The sequence below is a fragment of the Perca fluviatilis genome, chromosome 17 (genome assembly GCF_010015445.1).
Source record: "Perca fluviatilis chromosome 17, GENO_Pfluv_1.0, whole genome shotgun sequence".
NCBI lineage: Eukaryota > Metazoa > Chordata > Actinopteri > Perciformes > Percidae > Perca > Perca fluviatilis.
The window spans coordinates 6,884,478-6,903,915 of NC_053128.1; the positions used below are offsets into that span (position 1 = coordinate 6,884,478).

At 42.3% G+C, this 19,438-nt stretch overlaps 1 protein-coding gene across 8 annotated transcripts in view; it reads left to right on the plus strand.

Moving 5' to 3' along the window:
* LOC120544931 (transcription factor 4-like) overlaps nt 1–19,438 on the plus strand; it is a 403,968-nt gene that overhangs the window by 245,571 nt on the left and 138,959 nt on the right. For 7 of the 8 annotated variants that reach the window (XM_039778818.1, XM_039778815.1, XM_039778816.1 and 4 more), the window contains 2 exons: nt 16,526–16,652; nt 19,181–19,230. In XM_039778818.1, the coding sequence (XP_039634752.1) occupies nt 16,526–16,652; nt 19,181–19,230 (177 nt within the window). Of the gene's footprint in view, nt 1–13,255; nt 13,432–16,525; nt 16,653–19,180; nt 19,231–19,438 lie in introns of those variants that run through there. The other variant, XM_039778822.1, reaches the window with a different exon arrangement.

A 19,438-nucleotide genomic window follows, 5' to 3' on the forward strand; every position in this document is an offset into this window, starting at 1 on the left:
AGATTCCTTCGTGCACAACTCGTATTCTTTCGGATGTTTCATACGCAAATATTTTAACAGCGAGACAAGTCAGCATTGCAAATTGAACATGGAGCTGATCTTGAATGGCCTTCTTTTGGCTGAAAGTAATGCCAAACAACACTTTTTCTGTTCCATGTCCACTTTCTCACAGCCTACTGCATTGAACGCTCCACCTACGTAAACACCTTCCCGTAATCAACGGCGGCGTCTTTACGTCGACCAGCCCGTAGGGTTCGGTTCGCTGGAAAAAAAACTCTCAAAAAGCCCAATATTCAGCCGAAGCCGATTCCTGGATTTGGTGCATCCCTGGTCGCATGTTAAAAAAAAAAAAAAGACCTTTACAGTTCTGAGTTCAAGCTTTTCATTTTCACAGGCAAAAGGGACAGGCCTCATGCAACAAATAATTGTACAAACCTATTCATTCTCAAGCATACATACATACATACGGCGCACATAAGAATGATTTAAGATTATTTTGGCCTCATTCTCATCGATCACTGATATGTTATCTTGTTTATTGGCTAATTTCATCCCTGCAACTTCTTCAGTTCAGTCGGAAAACAGCTTCCTCAGGGTCTTTCTGCAGGTCTGAGTCCAGGATCATCCTCCCTTATAACAGCTGACATTGTAACAGCAGCTACTGTAGGCTGTTAACATTCTCTCCTCTAATATCACCCAGACTGTCCCATGTCCACCTCTCGTAAAAGTCATGGAGCGCTTTGCTTTTGTTGGTAGCTAACCTCATACCAAATCATTCCCTCTTAACTTCTGTCCCAGTACAGCTCTGCTCTGAGGACACGCCATTGACAGCTGTACTTTTAATCTCTTCTAATTATTTCTGGCCCTTTAATACAGTTACTGGCACTACATTTGTCATAAGTAAGTTTTTGTGATTTCCGAAACAGGACTTATGTGTGAAATTCTTCTTTTTAGAAGCCTATTTTGGGGAATGTAACTTGCCCACAAACAGAGCAGAACAGGCAATTTTAGGTCCACTATGCTAATGCGTTTGGTGAACCTGGCTCGTACGCTCGTGTGAGCAAACCTGACAGGAAAGAGAGGTTGAGGATAAGCATACAAAAGATACAAAACATTTTCTTGAATGACGCGTTCCTTTTTCCCTTGTTGAGCTACCTGTTGATGTATCATTTCTCTCAGTTCTTTCTCCATCTCTTCTCCGTCTCTCTTTCCCATTTTCTGTCTGTCCTTTTTCTCTTCATGTCGCCGTGCCCTGTTGCTTTGCTCTCTTTTTCTGTCTTTTGCTGTCTCTTACTCTCTCTGACTGTCTCTGTCTGTCTGTCTGTCTGTCTGTCTCTCTCTCGCGCTCTCTTTCTTTCTCTCTCTCTCTCGTTCTCTCTCTCTCTGTCTCTCTCTCTGTCTCTTTCTCAAGATGCAACATTTCTAAATATCTGTGGAATGTGGCTGTGTGGAGGCCAGGCATTACTGTGTGTGTGTCTGTGTGTGTGTGTGCGTGTGTGTGTGCGTGCGTGTCTGTGTGTGAGCGACAGTCCTCGTTCCCCCTGGAAGGCCGACGGTTCCTGTGCGTGGGCTTTGCAGTGGAATCCGGTTACCGAGGGTGCGTGTGTGTGTGTGTGTTCATCGTCACTTCATTCTGTCTGTCCTCTGAGCCTGTCCCCATTGGCGGTTTTCTGACCAATGGCATGGCAGCAGGAAGTACAAGCCCCCAACAGCTGGTCTGAAGTCAAGAAAAAAAAAAAAAAAAAAAGGCGAGTCAAAGACTGTTTACATGGAGGGAAATATTAAAGAATCTGTTGGCCTTAGTTTGTCCTGATTGGCCAAATCTATCTATCTATCTATCTATCTATCTATCTATCTATCTATCTATCTATCTATCTATCTATCTATCTATCTATCTATCTAGCCAGCTAGCTATTTATCTATCAGAAATAACTCTCCTCTTCTTATATCCATCCATCAATTCATCCTGTGCAACTCTGTGTGTGGTGAGATGTTCCACTCGCAGCTGCTCTCCAGCCCTGAACACACACACACACACACACACACACTCACACTTACACACACACACTGATCCAGCTGCTCGTTGCTCTCAGGAGACTCCGCCATCGTTTAGTCTCATTTGCCGGCCGCACAGATCGACACTATTTTATTTGACTATCGATCACAAACGCACGCTAACGTGCGCCGCTGGGCTCACGCAGTCTGTGTGTGCGTGTTGATACATCATCATGACAGATGACAGTCTGTGTGTGGTATCCATTCTATGAACGTTCAGAAGTGTCAGGACCACCCGGTACTATTATGACGTGATGGAGCTACTGGGCTCCTTTAGTTATGGTTGTAGAGGAATATCCACGACTTTAAACACACAGTTTTGGCATCCCAAAGGATCAGCTGATTTCATTTAGTGTTAACCCTCCTGTTGTCCTCGAAGTCAAATTTGACCCATTTTCAAAAAGTTTCTATATCAGAAATATGGGTTTCTTTCAACCAAATTTTCAAAAATAAAAGTAACGTGGATGGTTCCCTACAACGCTCTTCACAAGTAAAATAAATGATCAGTTCAATACTTTTATTGAATTTGGGTGTTTTATTCAATTTTATAGCATTTGAAAAAAAAAGTTGATAAAAGAACGTTGAAAAAAGTGACAAAAAAACATCAAAGCAGTGACAAATAAACTGACAAAAGTGTCGAAAAAGACGACCAAAATGTTGAAAAAAACCAAACATTTTAATTTTAAATTTTGACCGAGAAAAACAAAAAGGTGCGTGGTCGACGGGAAGACAACACGAGGGTTAAAGCATACCTTTAGATGACAGTTTAGCTCTAAACATGTTACAAGTCCAGTTAAATAATTTAACCCAAATCATAAAGACTCTCAGTCTTCGTACTGCAACTACTTGGTAAGTTCAAAATGTTAGCATTGTGACGTGAGCGTTTAAATAATACAAACGCAACAATTCCATGATTATCACAAAAACATGGCATGCGTTCTGGTGAATATCATCCAGGCTTCAACCTATCGTCATACAAAGAGTTATGCACACTCCTTTGTGCAAATGTCCAGCAACACGAGCAATCTGCAGTGCAGAATGTGTTCATGCAACAAAAGTACCTGGTTAGGTTTTTTTTTTTTTTAAGAGAGACATCATGGCTTTCAAACGAGCAAAGTGACAGTTGGTCAAGGCCACACCCTAACCCTCCACCTTGCCCCCCCCCCCTTTCTCCTCCTCAATAGCTACAGACACAGAAATGGCACATCCTAAGGAAAGCTCATTGTGGGACTGGCTCTAGTGGCTGTAATTCTGCACCAAGGCTGAATTTCGGGAAAGAGACTTCAGATACAGTATTAGGGGACCACTAAGATCTATGCAAAGAGACTTCAGATACAGTATTAGGGTACCACTTAAGGTCTATATAAAAGAGACTTCGATACAGTATATTAGGGGACCACTAAGGTCTATATAAAAGAGACTTCAGATACAGTATTAGGGGACCACTAAGGCCTATATAAAAGAGACTTCATATACAGTATTAGGGGACCACTAAGGTCTATATAAAAGAGACTTCAGATACAGTATTAGGGGACCACTAAGGCCTATATAAAAGAGACTTCAGATACAGTATTAGGGGACCACTAAGGCCTATATAAAAGAGACTTCAGATACAGTATTAGGGGACCACTAAGGTCTATATAAAAGAGACTTCAGATACAGTATTAGGGGACCACTAAGGCCTATATAAAAGAGACTTCAGATACAGTATTAGGGGACCACTAAGGCCTATATAAAAGCATCCAAAGAGCACCATGTCATGGGACCTTTATTGGACAGGACAGCTATGTGAGAAAGGGGAGAGAGAGGGGGAAGACATGCAGGAAATTGTCACAGGTCAGACTCAAACCCTGGACCTCTGCGTCGAGGCATAAGCCTCGCAGTATACGTGCACCTGCTCTACCCACTGACCCAACCCGGCCACGAGTACTTGGTTAGGTTTAAGAAAAGATTGTGGTTCGGGATAAAATGACTACATTTTTTAGGTAAGTTAAGTACTTAAAATGAGGTACGTAAAAAAGAAAAGTAAGTTCAAATAAGTCAACGTTGGCTTTTGCTTTCACACGGGACACAAACAGCGAACTCCTGCGGGTGAAAGTCCTGTGTTTGTTTGACCCATCCATCCACCCCCGACCTCCTCCCTACGCAGACTTTAAACGCGGATATTGATTAGAAACGTATTTGTGATGCATCAAAAACAAAATCCAAGTTGACCATGCAGTTTAGTTATATGGGAATGTCATTTTTAGGAGACAGGACTTCCATCAAAATTGTCTGGAAAAAGAACCAAAAACATCAGAAAGTGCCAAAAACATTGTAAAAAGCGTCAACATTGTCTGGAAAAGTGCCAAAAACATCAGAAAGTGCCAAAAACATCGTAAAAAGCACCAAAAACGTCCAAGAAAGTGGCAAAACATTGAGTACTTTGGAAAAAAGCGACAAAAACTAGAGATTTATTGTGAATCTAAATTGAAATGTGGGCTGGATCAAAACCTGCGAGGGGCCGGATTTGGCCCTCAGGCCTTGAGTTTGACACATGTGCTCTAAAGACTTATCCCATCACTGACACTATGTGTTTTAATGTGAAAATCAAAGTGTTGAGAGGAAACCCTGCACGCTTTTTTCCATTTGGGCGGAGGTACTTGGTTTCGTGCAGCAGTCGACTCTATTTGTTTGTTTCTCGTCAGGCATCACGGAAGCAAACCGGGGAGCTATACTCTCTGTCTCTGTCAGTGAAGTTAACCCTCTCCCCTCTCTGATGTGTCTAACATCAAACAGCATGCTATCTCACACACACACACACACACACACACACACACACACACACACACACACACACACACACACACACACACACAGAAACTGCGAGTGAAGTACAACAGCTGGTAACAGACACAGAACATAACTAAGTTGTCACTCCTACACTACAGCGCTCTCACACACACACAAACACACACACACACACACACACACACTGATGCATGCACGAACAAGTTATGAATCTATGTTTTAGCTCTGATTCTTACACACACACACACACACACACACACATAATACTGCTAAAACTAATACACACACACACACACACACACACACACTGATGCATACGCTAACAAGTTATGAATCTGTATTTTAGCTCTGATTCTTACATGCACACACACACACATAATAGTGCTAAAACTAATACACACACACACACACACATACACTGATGCATACGTTAACAAGTTATGAATCTGTATTTTAGCTCTGATTCTTACATGCACACACACACACATAATAGTGCTAAAACTAATACACACACACACACACACATACACTGATGCATACGCTAACAAGTTATGAATCTGTATTTTAGCTCAGATTCTTACATGCACACACACACACACACACACACACACACACACACACACACACACAATACTGCTAAAACTTATACACACACACACACACACACACACACACACACGGATGCATACGCTAACAAGTTATGAATCTGTGTTTTAGCTCTGATTCTTACACGCACACACACACACACACACACACACACACACACACACATAATAGATATACAAATACAATACATACGTATCGCTAACAATTTATGAATCTGTATTTTAGCTCTGATTCCTACATGCACACACACACACATAATACTGCTAAAACTAATACACACAACACACACACAATACACAAAAAATACACTGCATACACTGCTACACAATAAGAAGATCTGTATTTAAGCTCGATATTACACCACACACACACACACACACACACACACACACACACACACACACAGTCTTGATCCATGAGATGTGGGAAAGCGAGCTGATATATTTTTCGTGTGTGTTTCCTTCATCAGAGCTTAGTTCTGCTGAACTTCTCTCGGATTCTTATCTGTGACAGATGAAGCAACAACTTCCTGGATCCCACAGGCCTTGAACCTCCTTTCAAGAGAGAGAGAAATATAAACCTAGGCCTTGGACAGTTTTTTTTGGGGTGGAATGGATGTACGGCCTTAAAAGCACAAAAACTATTTCTTACACACCAAGGTTAATATGGACAATCCAGCACAAATGAGTGCATAAAAAGTCACAAAAATGAAGTGTTTGAACCTTAATAATTAAATTAAATAATAATTAAATACAAAATGAGGGGCCTGAGATGTGTTTAGACCTCAGAAATAAGGATGTCCATTTTATAAGTTGTATTTCTACAGCCCTGTATGTGTTTGTTCCTGGTTATAACGACTAAAATGGTTCCACAACTACAGAGTGAAGGCAGCTGGGACTGAGGCATGATGGGAGCGATCAGTTCAAGATGGCACCGCACGGAAGCCAATTCCTCATTCTCTTTTCATCTCTCTTTTCATCTTTGAGTATTAATCTGTCTCTCCATCTATCATTCATGTACGTCCTGTCTCCTCCCCATTCTTCCCTGATGATCCCCTTTTCTCTCCCCTCCATCAGTCCGTCATGTACTTTCCCTCCCTTTCCTGCACTGCCTCTGCTTCCACGTCTTGTTTCCCTCTTCCCTTTCTCCCCTTTCCTCTCCCTCCTTATCCTTCTCTTCCATTCTTTTTCACTTTCTCCCTCCTTCACCTTTTCCTCTTACTTCATTCCATTGGTCCTACTTTTCCTTCTTTTCTGCCCTTCCTTATGAACTTCTGTCTCCTTCCCTACCTCTTTACTTTCCTCCCTGCTTTATTTTCATGTATCTACCTCCCTCTTTCCTGCTCCCCCTCCTCCTTTTCCTCCTCGTTCCCTTCTTCCTTCCCTTCTTACTTTCATCCCTTTTGTTTTACTTCTTTCCTTCTTACATTTCCTACTTCCCCTCCTACCTTTTTTTCCTTTCTTCCCATTTCCCTCCTTCCTTCCCTTCATCGCTCTGTTCTTCCTTGTCCTTTTCCGCTTTCGTTCTCTACGTCTCTTTTTCTATTGACCTCCTTCCGTCCCTGCTTGTTTTTTTGTTCCTCTTCTCAACTTCCATCCTTCCTTCCTTCCCTTCAACATGTCCCTCCATTCTTTATCAGTTTACCGACTTCCATTCCTACTTCTGTTGTACTTCCTACTCTTGCTTCACCGTCCTTACCTGTTTCCTTCCCTCCCTTTTCCCTACATCCCACCATTCCTATCTCCTTCCTCTTGTTCTCTCCCCCTAAGTTCTTTTCTCCCCTTCTAACCCCCTTCCTACCCCACTTACTTGTCTCCCCAGTTGTGTTTCCATCTTTCCTACCTTTCTCTCTCTCCTCCCTCTGAACTACTGTCTCTCATGTTTTAATTGCGTGCGGGAAGCTGCCAGATCCTGTGAGGTGTAATGTGCTGTCTGATTCCTCTCTTAGTGTTCTTAAATGATCACTATTTATTTGTCAAGCCAAGCGTTGAACGCTAATTAAGGAGAAATGCTTTGAACCGCTTTGTGTGTGTGTGTGTGTATTTGTGTTCGAGTGAAGTGTGTGTCATTTTGCGTGTGCGTCTGTTCGTATGCATGTGTGCGTGCGTGTGTGCGAAGTGGTTAGAAGATGGAGGAAGTTGTCATTGGCAAGTCGATCCCTTGCTGCTTCGAATGCCACTGCAGATGAGTGTGTGTATGTGTGTGTGTGTGTCTGTGTGTGTGTATGTTGGCTGTCTCTGAGGTTTTTACTTGCTCCGAAATCATTCTAAACACACAACCACACACAGACACACACACACACACACATGCCGCAGCTGGTGTTTCAGAGACTCCAATGCGCTGATGTTCATTGCCCGTTTTCTTTGTGTGTGTGTGTGTTGGCATGGCGGTTCTGCGACATGATTGGCTGTCTCAGTCTTTAACTTTGATGGTGTCAAGTAATCAGCTCTGTCCTTACCTTGGGTGTAATTGCCTGTTTGAACTTGCCACAAATTGACTTTGTTAAGGATTTTAAGCTAATCGTCTTTGCCACTTCAGAGGGAATTGAACCTCTAATGTCTAATGTTAGTGCCTTGCTCAAGGGGTCAGAACCTGTAATTGTAGCATGGATACATCTTTAATAATTCAAGTTTTTTGGGGGGCATTTTGTAGTATTAAAATGATTGCAGTAGTGGCCGGGTTGGCTCGGTGGTAGAGCAGGCGCACATATACTGAGAGGTTTATGCCTCGACGCAGAAGGACAGGGTTCCAATCCGACCTGTGACGATTTCCTCCATGTCTTCCCCCTCTCTCTCTTTCTCACCTAGCTCTCCTGTCAAATTAAAGGCGAAAAAGCCCAAAACAATAATCTTTAATATAATAAATAAATGATTGAAGTAGCACATGGACCCGACACCTCTGCTGTTCCTGAATGGGTCATAAGGACACAGTAACACTCCCTCTCAGCGTGAGGCAGTCAACCACTGACATAAAGAAGAGATTAGACTGCATCCGTACTGCTGTTAATGTCCCTCTAAAAGGCCCCTTTATCCTATCATATCCAGCAGATGGTATTAAAAAAAAATTTGAAAAAAATTACATTTTCAGTCATTATGGAGAAGCTCAATGATAATGTTGTGCTTCAGGATCACCGTCTTGTTTTTCTTTCACGGCCACATTACCAACTGGGCAGTCCAGGACCCCATTAAGCGGGGCTCCATGTTCACTCTGTGGCCATTACTTTGTGGTAATTTGATAAACTACAGATTGGAAATGAATGTCACACAATATAGGCGGAGATGATAGGGGCCCAGAGTTTGTTTATGGCTTTAAGATTTATTATTTAAAGAGCACCTGAACACTGGCAGGAAATCTTGTTTTCTGGTTTAATGTCTCACCTTGCTTTGCTGTACTCCTAGCCTGGCCGGTCCAATCAGTGAACGGAGGGAGCGGCTGAGAACGATGACGTTGAGCTCCTGCGCTAGTTGGAGTTGGAGTTCCGCAATGACGGCGGAGAAAGATGCGAGCGAAGCCATTCGGTCCGTTGTGGCAACGCCGCCGAATATCCAGAAGTTAAAGCCCCGGCTAGAACAATCTTTGCTGAGTTTTGTCGGTGGCCATGATGTCGTGGTCCTCCTCCCCATCGGGGTCCGGGAAAAGATTTTCCAGCTCGCTCCGTTAGTGGTGAAGGAGTTGGCTAAGGCGAACACTAGCCAGGGCCGGCCCTAGACTTTTGGGGGCCCTAAGCAGGACTACTGCACTTGGCACTAAACCAATTTGTGTATTGTATTAGTTTAAGCACTCATAATGTACAAATAAGCATTTAAAGACTAATTTGAGACCTATTAGCAGCAACACTATCTTTAAATAGACTGGCTCTGTTATGAGCTCTATTGTGGGACATTTCAAGCGCTCTTGGGGGCCCCTCTGGTAGCCACGGTTTCCTAAGCAGCCACTTAGCTCGCTTATGGGTCAGGCCGGCTCTGACGCGATGCTAAGCCGACGTCACGACCAAACGTTGGCGAGTGGTTATGGTAGAACCAATAGTTTAAAACTTCAACAGAGTACCCGCCTTCAAGGAAGTTAACACTTGTCAGTGGAGAGTGGCCAGACTCTCTGGACAAATGAAATGTACAAGAGCGCTCTCTCTCTCAGTGGGGTCAAAAAAAAAGCTGTTCCACGTAGCGCTCCCCCCATAGAGGCCTGGAGAACTTCCGTTGTGTAATCTGGATGCGGCGTTTTTTTTTTGTTGCATTCATTTTCGTGTGTTTCATTAAGTTGCAGTGCGTTTGCCCCTGTCGGCCACCGTAGGAAACAGAGTTGGTGAACGCCAAACGCAAAAAAAAAAGCAGCCTGGAGGCCAGTGAAAATGTTACGGTGACTCCGTTTTTTTTTTCTTCATAACTGTTAATTATCAAGTCTCTCTTTCAAACTTGGTGCCGACTAATTTGGAACGATGTTGAAGCGCAGCTTGCACGATGATGGACATGAATGACTGCTGATTGTAACCGTCCCCACAGAATACAAAAGCCAGATGTTAGTGGGTGTTAGATGGGTTGTTTTTGTTTTGGCCAGTGGGAAAGGGGCTCACAGGATACAAACAGCATCATTTCACAATAGATTCAATGAATATGTATAGTGCTAAGCATAAAATGAATCATCACTGAGTTCCCATAGTTAAGTCCAGAAATCTTGTCAAACATTCTCTGGTTCCAGCTCTTCAAGTCTAAGCATTTTCCTGCTTGTCTCTGTTTTATGGGCTGTTGTAAATTGAATCTCCTATGTTCACCATTGGCTCTGAGAACTTTTGTCACAGTTTTTTTTTTTTACTGTTTTTGGCATTTAATAGAGTAAATGATTAATTGATATGTGAGCTGTAGCCCTGGATGTGTATAATGTCTGATGTGTGATGTGTGGTTACAGTGTTTTGGCTCCGTGAGTCCAGTTTTATTCGTTGTCTCTGCTGGTTTTACTGTTTCTGGTAGCAGCCTCAGGGCCTCGCTCCCTCAGGAGTGTGTGTGTGTGTGTGTGTGTGTCTGTGTGTGTATGTGTGTGTGTGTATGTGTGTGTCAGCTGGAGCGAAGCTGGCGTACAGGTGCGTCGCTGCCTCGCCAGCACTTCCTGGTAATTAATGACTTGTTCCTGCCTCCCTCTCTCTCTCTCTCTCTCTCTCTCTCTTCTCTCTCTATCTCTCTCTCTCTCTCTCTCTCTCTCTCTCTGTGATGGTGGAAATTGGTGACATCTCAGTCTTTGCTTTTCCAGTCACATGAGGACACAGCGTTGAGTAGGAGAATTAGAAATTGAGGATGGGGGAAAATGAGAGGGGAGGGGGCAATGAAAAGAGAGGAAGACAGAAAAATCATGCTCTTTTTTTTTTTATAAGAAATGCCCCTTTTGTTTATTGTAAAGGGAACATCCTGAATGGAATAGTGATGTCATACCAAAGGTAACACTCTAATGGCTGTGTGTGAGTACAAAGCATAGACTCTATGGTACAAAGCAAAGAGTCAGGATGTGGTTAGCCTAGCTTAGCATGAAGACTGGACGCAGGGGAAAAGAGTTTAACTGGCTCCGTCCAAAGTAAAAAAAAAAAAATACACCTACCGACATCTCTAGAGCTCGCTAATTAAGATGTCATATCTCGCTTGTTTAATCCATACACAAAGAGAAATGTTAAAATGACAATCTGTCTGTTTTAGGGGGAGGGGGTTACTTGCTACGCCACAGTCAGCCATCCATCCTGACAACTGTTTTATTCTGTTCTTCTCATGTCTATCTCCGTTCTGCTCTTTGCTCTGAGTCTCTCTCGCTCTTTTTCTTTCCCTCTCTCTCTACCCTTTTCTACAAAATCTTCCTCTTCCTCTTTTTTTCTGTTGTTCTCTCTCTCCATCTCTCTCTTCCTCAGAGTTCCTGTTCTCTTTCTTTACCCTCTCTCTCTCTCTCTCTCTCTCTCTCTCTCTCTCTCTTTCTCTCTCTCTTTCTCTCTATCTTTGGTAATCTATCTTAGTTAATATCGTCTCTGTGAGCAGCTGGGTACCGAAGCCCAGTCAGCTCTGTGAGAAACAGACCTCTGGTTGTGTGTGTGTGTGTGTGTGTGTGTGTGTGTGTGTGTGTGTGTGTGTTTGTTTGAGAGAGAGCGAGAGAGAAACATAGAGACAGAGAAAGACAAGATCTTGTAGGTAAAAGAAGCAAGAGACAAAGGGAGGGGGAGTGAACCTGATGATTATCACAACAGTATAAGGCTGGATTTGTACATAATATGAAGCTACTTATAAATACCTCTGTGGATCTCTGCAGAGCAGGGAGTTATGGGTAACAGTAGGTCGCAGAGGAGCCGACACGTGCAAATCTCAACAACATGTCAAATCAACCGATTACTTGAACAAATTTTCCATTCTAACACGCTATATGAAGAGGCTGAACATGGTAAACATTAAACCTGCTAAACATCAGCACGTTATCATTGCCATTAGGAGCACATTAGCATGCTGATGTTAGCATTTAGCCCGAGGAGGGGTAAAGGTCTGTGACAGTTTCCCGAGCACAGCCCCTTTAATGTATATGCTTGTAATAGTAACTGACTTTAAATGTACTGTATAACCGAAGGCTTGTGTTGCAAACTGGGTTTTTTTGGAGTTGTTTACCAAGCAGGGGAAAACAGCTATCAATTGCATTGCATTATGGGAAATGTAGGATCCGGTGGTTTTTGGAGCTTGACCCATACAAGCGGCTAAAACTCAGGATATCTCAGCCTCTGCTGCTTCAATTTTTACTATTCTTTTTCCAATCTATCTCACACTGGTCACCCAACGTTATGCAAGTGAAACGCAAAATTCCCGGAACGCCCCTTTAACACCTTAATCTGACTACTCCCGTCTTGGTATCCACAATAACGCAATTGTATTGCAGATAGTGTGTAATGAAGTAACGCTGCAGAGACAGCGAGACGAGCAGGTAAAGAGAGACAGACAGAGAGACAGACGGGCATTTTGTCTCTCCTCCAGTTCGTCTATAGTTGCCGGGGCGACCGGTCTGGCCTGGCCTGGCCTGGCCTGGCCTGGCCTGGATTGTACGAGTACGAGAAGAGAAAAACAAAGAACAGCAAAGAAAGAAAAGCGCCACAATCAATGAGACCCTTTTTGTTTTAGTGGGAACCCCCTTTTACCCTCGACGACACATGCACACACACACACACACACACACACACACACACTCTCACACACACACAGACACACACACGGGCAGAGGAACAGGATGACTGAATCGGTGTGTGATTGTGTGTGTGTGTGTGTGTGTGTGTGTGTGTGTGTCTTTGTGTCTGACTCCCTTTCCCTCTCTGTGTGTGTGACTGACTTTATTTAAGACAAGGGCCCTTTTGTTTTAAGCCGGTGAATGGCTCCGAGACCGAGGCTGGCCCTGTAATTGGCCTACTTAGGCCCTGTTTAGCATGAGAAAAGCCTTCCTTGGCCCTGCAGTGCCAAGCTAACTTTTGTATTCAGCCACGGAGAGGACGGACGCGCAGATCAGAATTCAGATTAGCCCCTCCAAACATCCATCCCCCCCCCTCCAAACACAATCCTCCACCCTCTGCTTTAAATACACTGCGCACTAATTACTTAACGAGAAAGCTGGGGGGGGAAAAATATCTACACTTTAACGGAGTAGCGGTGGAGTCTATTTGAAGGCTCTTTTTCACCTCTTCCCTCCTTTGCTAACTTTTTGTGCCACTTTAAAAAAGAAAGAAAGAAAGAAAGACCCTCTCCTCCATCCTTCTGTCTGCCTTTTATTCAAGCGTTCTCTTCTCTCCAAATCAGCCCAGACGCCACTTGTTGCTGCCGAGTCGTTGATTAGCGGGACAATGTGTGAGCGGTTTGCTAAGTTTGAGCCGTGACAAAGAGTCCCAGTTAGAGGAGGGAGGAAGCAGCCGAGAGCAGAGAAGTTAAGACTCTGAGCTGTGGAGCTGGGGGAGACGAGCGTCTCCACGCCGAGCAGCATGAGGAGGTAAATACCGTCACATGCCACCGTTTGATTCTTCGTTCTCAGCTCGGCGTCGGGAGTTAACTTTGTTCCTGGAAGTTAGACGGCTTCGAAATCACATCCAGTGGGCAGTTATTTCTTTATTCATTTGGCTTTTCTGCTGTTGATCGATCAATCGATTGATCTATCTATCCATCTTTCTATCTTTCTGTCTGTCTGTCTGTCTGTCTGTCTCTATCTATCTATCTATCTATCTATCTATCTATCTATCCATCCATCTCTATCTATCTGTCTATCTGTCTATCTAGCTTTCTATCTATCTGTCTGTATCTATCTATCTATCTATCTGTCTGTCTGTCTGTCTGTCTGTCTGTCTGTCTGTCTCTATCTATCTATCTATCTATCTATCTATCTATCTATCCATCCATCCATCCATCTCTATCTATCTATCTATCTGTCTATCTATCTTTCTTTCTATCTGTCTCTATCTATCTATCTGTCTGTCTGTCTATCTGTCTGTCTGTCTTTATCTATCTATCTATCTATCTATCTATCCATCCATCCATCTCTATCTATCTGTCTATCTATCTATCTATCTTTCTTTCTTTCTATCTGTCTCTATCTATCTATCTATCTATCTATCTATATATCTGTCTGTCTTTCTGTCTGTCTTTATCTATCTATATCTATCTATCTGTCTATATGTATGTCTGTCGTTATCTTTTTGTATGCTTTAAACTGCACAAACATGTTTTAATGGAGTTTCAATTTTGGCAGTAATTGTGCATTTTAAAGCATCAAATTGAAAATCACATTTTGCCATTTTGACGTTTCCATTTTGATTCAGTTATTTCATTTTAATATTGACAGACATGGACTTCCGTATTAATACTCTGTCGACCTATTTAGAGCAGTAATACAGGGTCATGTGTAATGTAATACACAGACACGTATGCCTAAACACAAATGTGACCTGACTATTGGGTTTACTTTTCTTGACTGGTTTGTTTGCTCGTAACATTTAGTGTCGATTCAGATAGATTGGAGCTGGACAAAAACAAATCCTGATGGCAGTCAATATTTCGGTTATTTTACATTCTCTCGTCTTACATTCTGTAGCATTACTAACACACACTGTGTTTAGAATCTGGCCAATATTTCAGATCATTTTCCCGTCAACGTTCCAGTTACATTCAATATAACTTTGTTTGGCATATTCAACCGTATCAGATCAACAATGACAGCTGTACTAAACATTGTTACCAGTCATCCTCAACACTCCAATTGTGACCAATATTTCCAGTGATCTATATTCTATATGTTCTCAACATTCTGATTATGCTCGACATTTTTCAGATTCCTTCCACATTCAAGCAATATCATACTACACTCGAGGGTTTGATTTAACATCGTTATTGGCGCGACAGTGATGCGGCTAGGACCGAGGCGCTTCCGCCGGGGTCTGTATGGTATCACTGAAGTGCCAATAATATGACGTTAAATCAACCCCTCAAGTGTAATATTGCGATTACACAACAACGGTTACCAACAAAATAAAAGTTATACTCAAACTGTATTCATATTGTGGGGCAATTCGCTCTCAAAATTACAACAAAAGCAACAGAGACGATTTGTAGTCCCTCCCTGTTTAGTCAGCCAGTCATCTTAAGCTAACGTTAGCTTTGTAGAGATCGTGGGATTTCCCAAACTGAAAGATTTCCGCAAATATTAACCCCAAACTGCTTTGCTAGCTCTATGCTGTTATGAGCAACATATCTGCTGAAAAGAAAATTTGGTAACATTTTACTTGAAGGTAGCTACATAAGAGTGACATGACGCTGTCATGAACACAATGACACTGTCATGACACATGAACCCTAACCCTAACCATAACTTGTCATGACAAAAACCAAATGACACTTGTGAAGCGTTATGTCATAAACGTTTATCACTTGTTTATAATGTTTATGACACGTTCATAACAGTGTCATTATACTCTTATGTAGATACCTTCAAGTAAAGTAATATTTTTTTCCATGGATAGATTTAGATACTAAAACAAAAAATTATTGGTGTGAAACAGAGAGACATTTAAACTCTTTTTGTAATCAAGCATTTTGTCATCTTCAGATCATGTTCCTCAGAGTGAATTTTCTCTGTTGCCATCACGACGTTGTTATATTCGACCTGCTTTTAAAACTAATCGCCACTCTAATTCTTTTCATCCCTTCTGCATTTTGGACTTTTAAATGGATCCAATCTATTTCTTGATTATCATTTATCTACCCTCTGGGGTGTAGGCCTGTGTGTAGGCTTGTGTGCTGTTATGTATGTGCATGTTGTCTGTGGCTGCTCTTTGTGGGAATAATAAACAATCCACACAACACTACTGACAACGTTCCAGCTTGCCTCGAAATGACAAACTTCAGCATCGTGACTGTATCATTGAAATATTCCAAAAATGTCTCTCACAACATTCGGTAACGCTTTCCTTAAAGGTATCTACATAAGAGTGACATGACAGTGTCATGAACACGTGAACCCTAACTCTAACTTGTCATGACAAAAACCAAATGACACTAAAAGAAGCGTTATGTCATTAACGTTCATGACAGTGTCATGTCACTCTTATGTGACATGACAGTGTCACATAAGACACATGACAGTGTCACATGACAGTGTCACATGACACATGTGACAGTGTCATGTCACTCTTATGTTATGACCTTCAAGTAAAGTGTAACCCAACAATCTAGTAAAACAGCCATCAACATCTTGAACTCCAACACTGAAAAAGTCATCTTAGTTGAACGGATTCTTATTATCTATATTACAAAATTTGTAATATCCTAATTAAAGGTAATATTATATTCTGTTATGGCTGGCTTGTCTCTGTGCTACAGTCTTCAGGATCTATAGAAACCTGGAATATGTTTTTGTGTTTTGTTCTCATTTCCTTGTGGGGGAACGGTGCGTCCTTCTGGGTCTTTTGAGTCGCGAGGCCACACACATTAACAATCTCTCTCTCTCTCTCTCTCTCTCTCTCTCTCTCTCTCTCTCTCTCTCTCTCTCTCTTTCTTTGCTTGTGTCTCTGTCTGTCTCGGTGTCTCTCAACCAGTCGATACTGGGTGGCGAGATGGGTTTGGGGAGTCCCGGCGCGGCGTCGCCCACCAAGCCGGCCGGTCAGTACTACCAGCACTACGGCTCCAACCCGCGGAGGAGACCGCTGCCTATGGACGCCATGGGTGAGACGGCGCTCACACACACACTCCCCCTTACACAGACGCTGTGAACTCACACACTCCCCCTTACACAGACACTGTGAACTCACACAGAGAGAGACACACAGCGACACGTTCGCTCATTAAACTGCTTCCTCTATTACAAAAGGTCTCACAACGAGAGGACGACTTAGGCTCAGCTTTCTGCACATTTTCTGGCTTGGGACCATATTTTTCTACTCTCTAAAATTCTCATGACATCATAGATGTGAATTTCCGTTTGGTAACCTATTTTACTTTTTTTTTTTTAACCCTTGAAATTTTATGGATTTTCCTAGAATGACCCCACCTAAACTTTAGAAAAAGTGAGTAATTGCCTTTAGTCATATTTCTGTGTACACATCCAAAGAACAAAGATTGTCTTTGGGTCATGTTTGACCCGCCACACACACACACACACACACACACACACACACACACACACACACACACACACACACACACACACAAAACTCTGAAAAAGGCAACAAAAATGTTGCAAAAAGCGACAAAAACATCGAAGACGCGACAAAAACCTTAAAAAAGGAACAAAAACTTTGTAAAAAAAAAAAGCCTATGCACACACACGCAGACACACACATACACACACACACGCACACACACATACGCACACGCACGCCCACACGCACGCACACACACAGGCACGCACACACGCACGCACACACACACAAACACACACACACACACACACAGTTGAATATCGTTGCTTTTTTTCTTCATTTAGGGGGAGGGTTCACTTGTCGAGAACTGATTTATGAATGAAGAGCATGGAGAGAGAAACAATTTTTGGACCTAGAATACCTTAAAGATATAACAATAAAGATGTTAAAATATATGTGTCTAATACCACAATCCTAAATATTAGAAATATCTACAACATACAGCATAGTACATTCAGTAGCACCCTACATTACAGCCTAAAGAAACAGAATAATGTTCATTCAGAGGTTATAACCTCTATGTAGGATATGTTGCAGGGCTGTTATAATCAGGTTGAGCTAGGTTGCATAATAAAAATAAATTAAATTAAATAAAACATTTTTGGAAATCTCTGTCAAGCGTCCCCCCCACGCTGGGCCCAAATTAAAATGTACAGTTCAAAATGCGAGCTTGGGGTGTCCTTTCACTCACTTTATAGAGCAATATGCACAATTTATGACCAGGGCCATACCAAAGATTTTAAGCAAATAAAAAAAAATAATACATAAACCTCAGGCTGTCAGCACATCTTCTGCACAAGAAAAAAAAAAAAATCTTCCAATCTAGATCCCCGCTGAAAACTGTCAAATAAAATCTGCAGATTCTGTTTTGGTCTGATTACGACATATAAATAAATGTATCTTAAAATAGATGAATAAATAAAAATCTTTTTTGCAGTCCTCCAACTTTTGGAAGACTTTTTTTTTTTTTTTTTTTAACGGTGTCAAGCGCCATTTTCCTAATCATATTAATAACACACACACATTTGATTCATACAAGTTCCTAAAACAATGGAAATTACACTGGGAACAACAGCGATTATCTATTTTTTTTATTTGTTTTCTATTTGCACTGGGGTTGTCTAAATCTGGATGTTTTGTCACTTTTTTTTCAGATTTTCGGCCTTAATGTCATTATACATACTCATTATTCTCATAATTAGAGTGAAGAAATGAAGCAGCGTGTCTATCGTCTTCCTTCGCTTCCATGTCAAACATTTGAACTTGCACTGATCCCAGACCACACTGTTTTCTTGTTTAGAAGGCCGAGCATTGCGAGTGCGTGTTAGTGTCTGTCCTGTTTGTCGGTGTGTGTGTGTGTGTGTGTGTGTGTGTGTGTGTGTGTGTGTCGGTGCTTTGAAAGGGGACTTTGAGCAACAACAAAAAAATACAGGGAAGTCTTTTAGAAAACAGGACAATAGTGGCCGTGATGTAGCCTTGGTAATGTTAGCCTTGGGAGGACGCACACACACATGCACACACGCACACACACACACACACACACACACACACACACACACACACACACACGCACGCGCACGCTAACTCACACACACGCTTACGCACACGACGACTCTGGGCCAAAATAAAAATAAAAGTGCCCTTTCATTTTTCTATCAAAGTCTTACCTTCCCAGTTAATAGACTGCTCCCTCGCTCCCCTTGAGAGAAACCCTGAAGAATAAAATAAACACGTCAAGGGCTGCCCTTTCCTTTTATCAAACCAAAAAAAAGAGAAAAAAAAATCCACCCCGTCCTTTTATGTGGTCCGTCTTTTCTTTTCTTTTTTTGTTTCCTGCGTCCTATTGTGCGGCGCTTGTGAAAGCTTCCTTTGCAAACGCGTCGACGGCGGTCAGCGGCCTCGCTCTTTCCTCCCTGGGTGATCGATTAAATGTAAACAAATCAAACCGGAGCCTTCTTTTAAAAAAGAAGAGAGAAATCAAACGCCTCTTGCCCTGTTAAACTCACTCACGTCTTCATTTGTTGCTTTTTTCCCCCCCCTTTTCTCTTTCAGAGGTTCACCCGAAGAAAGTTCGAAAGGTCCCTCCCGGCTTGCCGTCCTCAGTAAGTGATAGCATGCCTTTTTTTTTTTTTTAAATGAGGTGATATCGCTGCTTTAATCGGTGTCTAAAAAAAAAAAAAAAAAAAGGCTGCTGATGCTCCAGCATGTTGGGGAATCGCTCAGCTGGTTTTGTAGGAAAAAGCTGCACACGTTGCCAGGTTGTGTGAATGTGTCGAGGTGAAGACGGTGCCGCTGTGGGGGCCGAGCTGG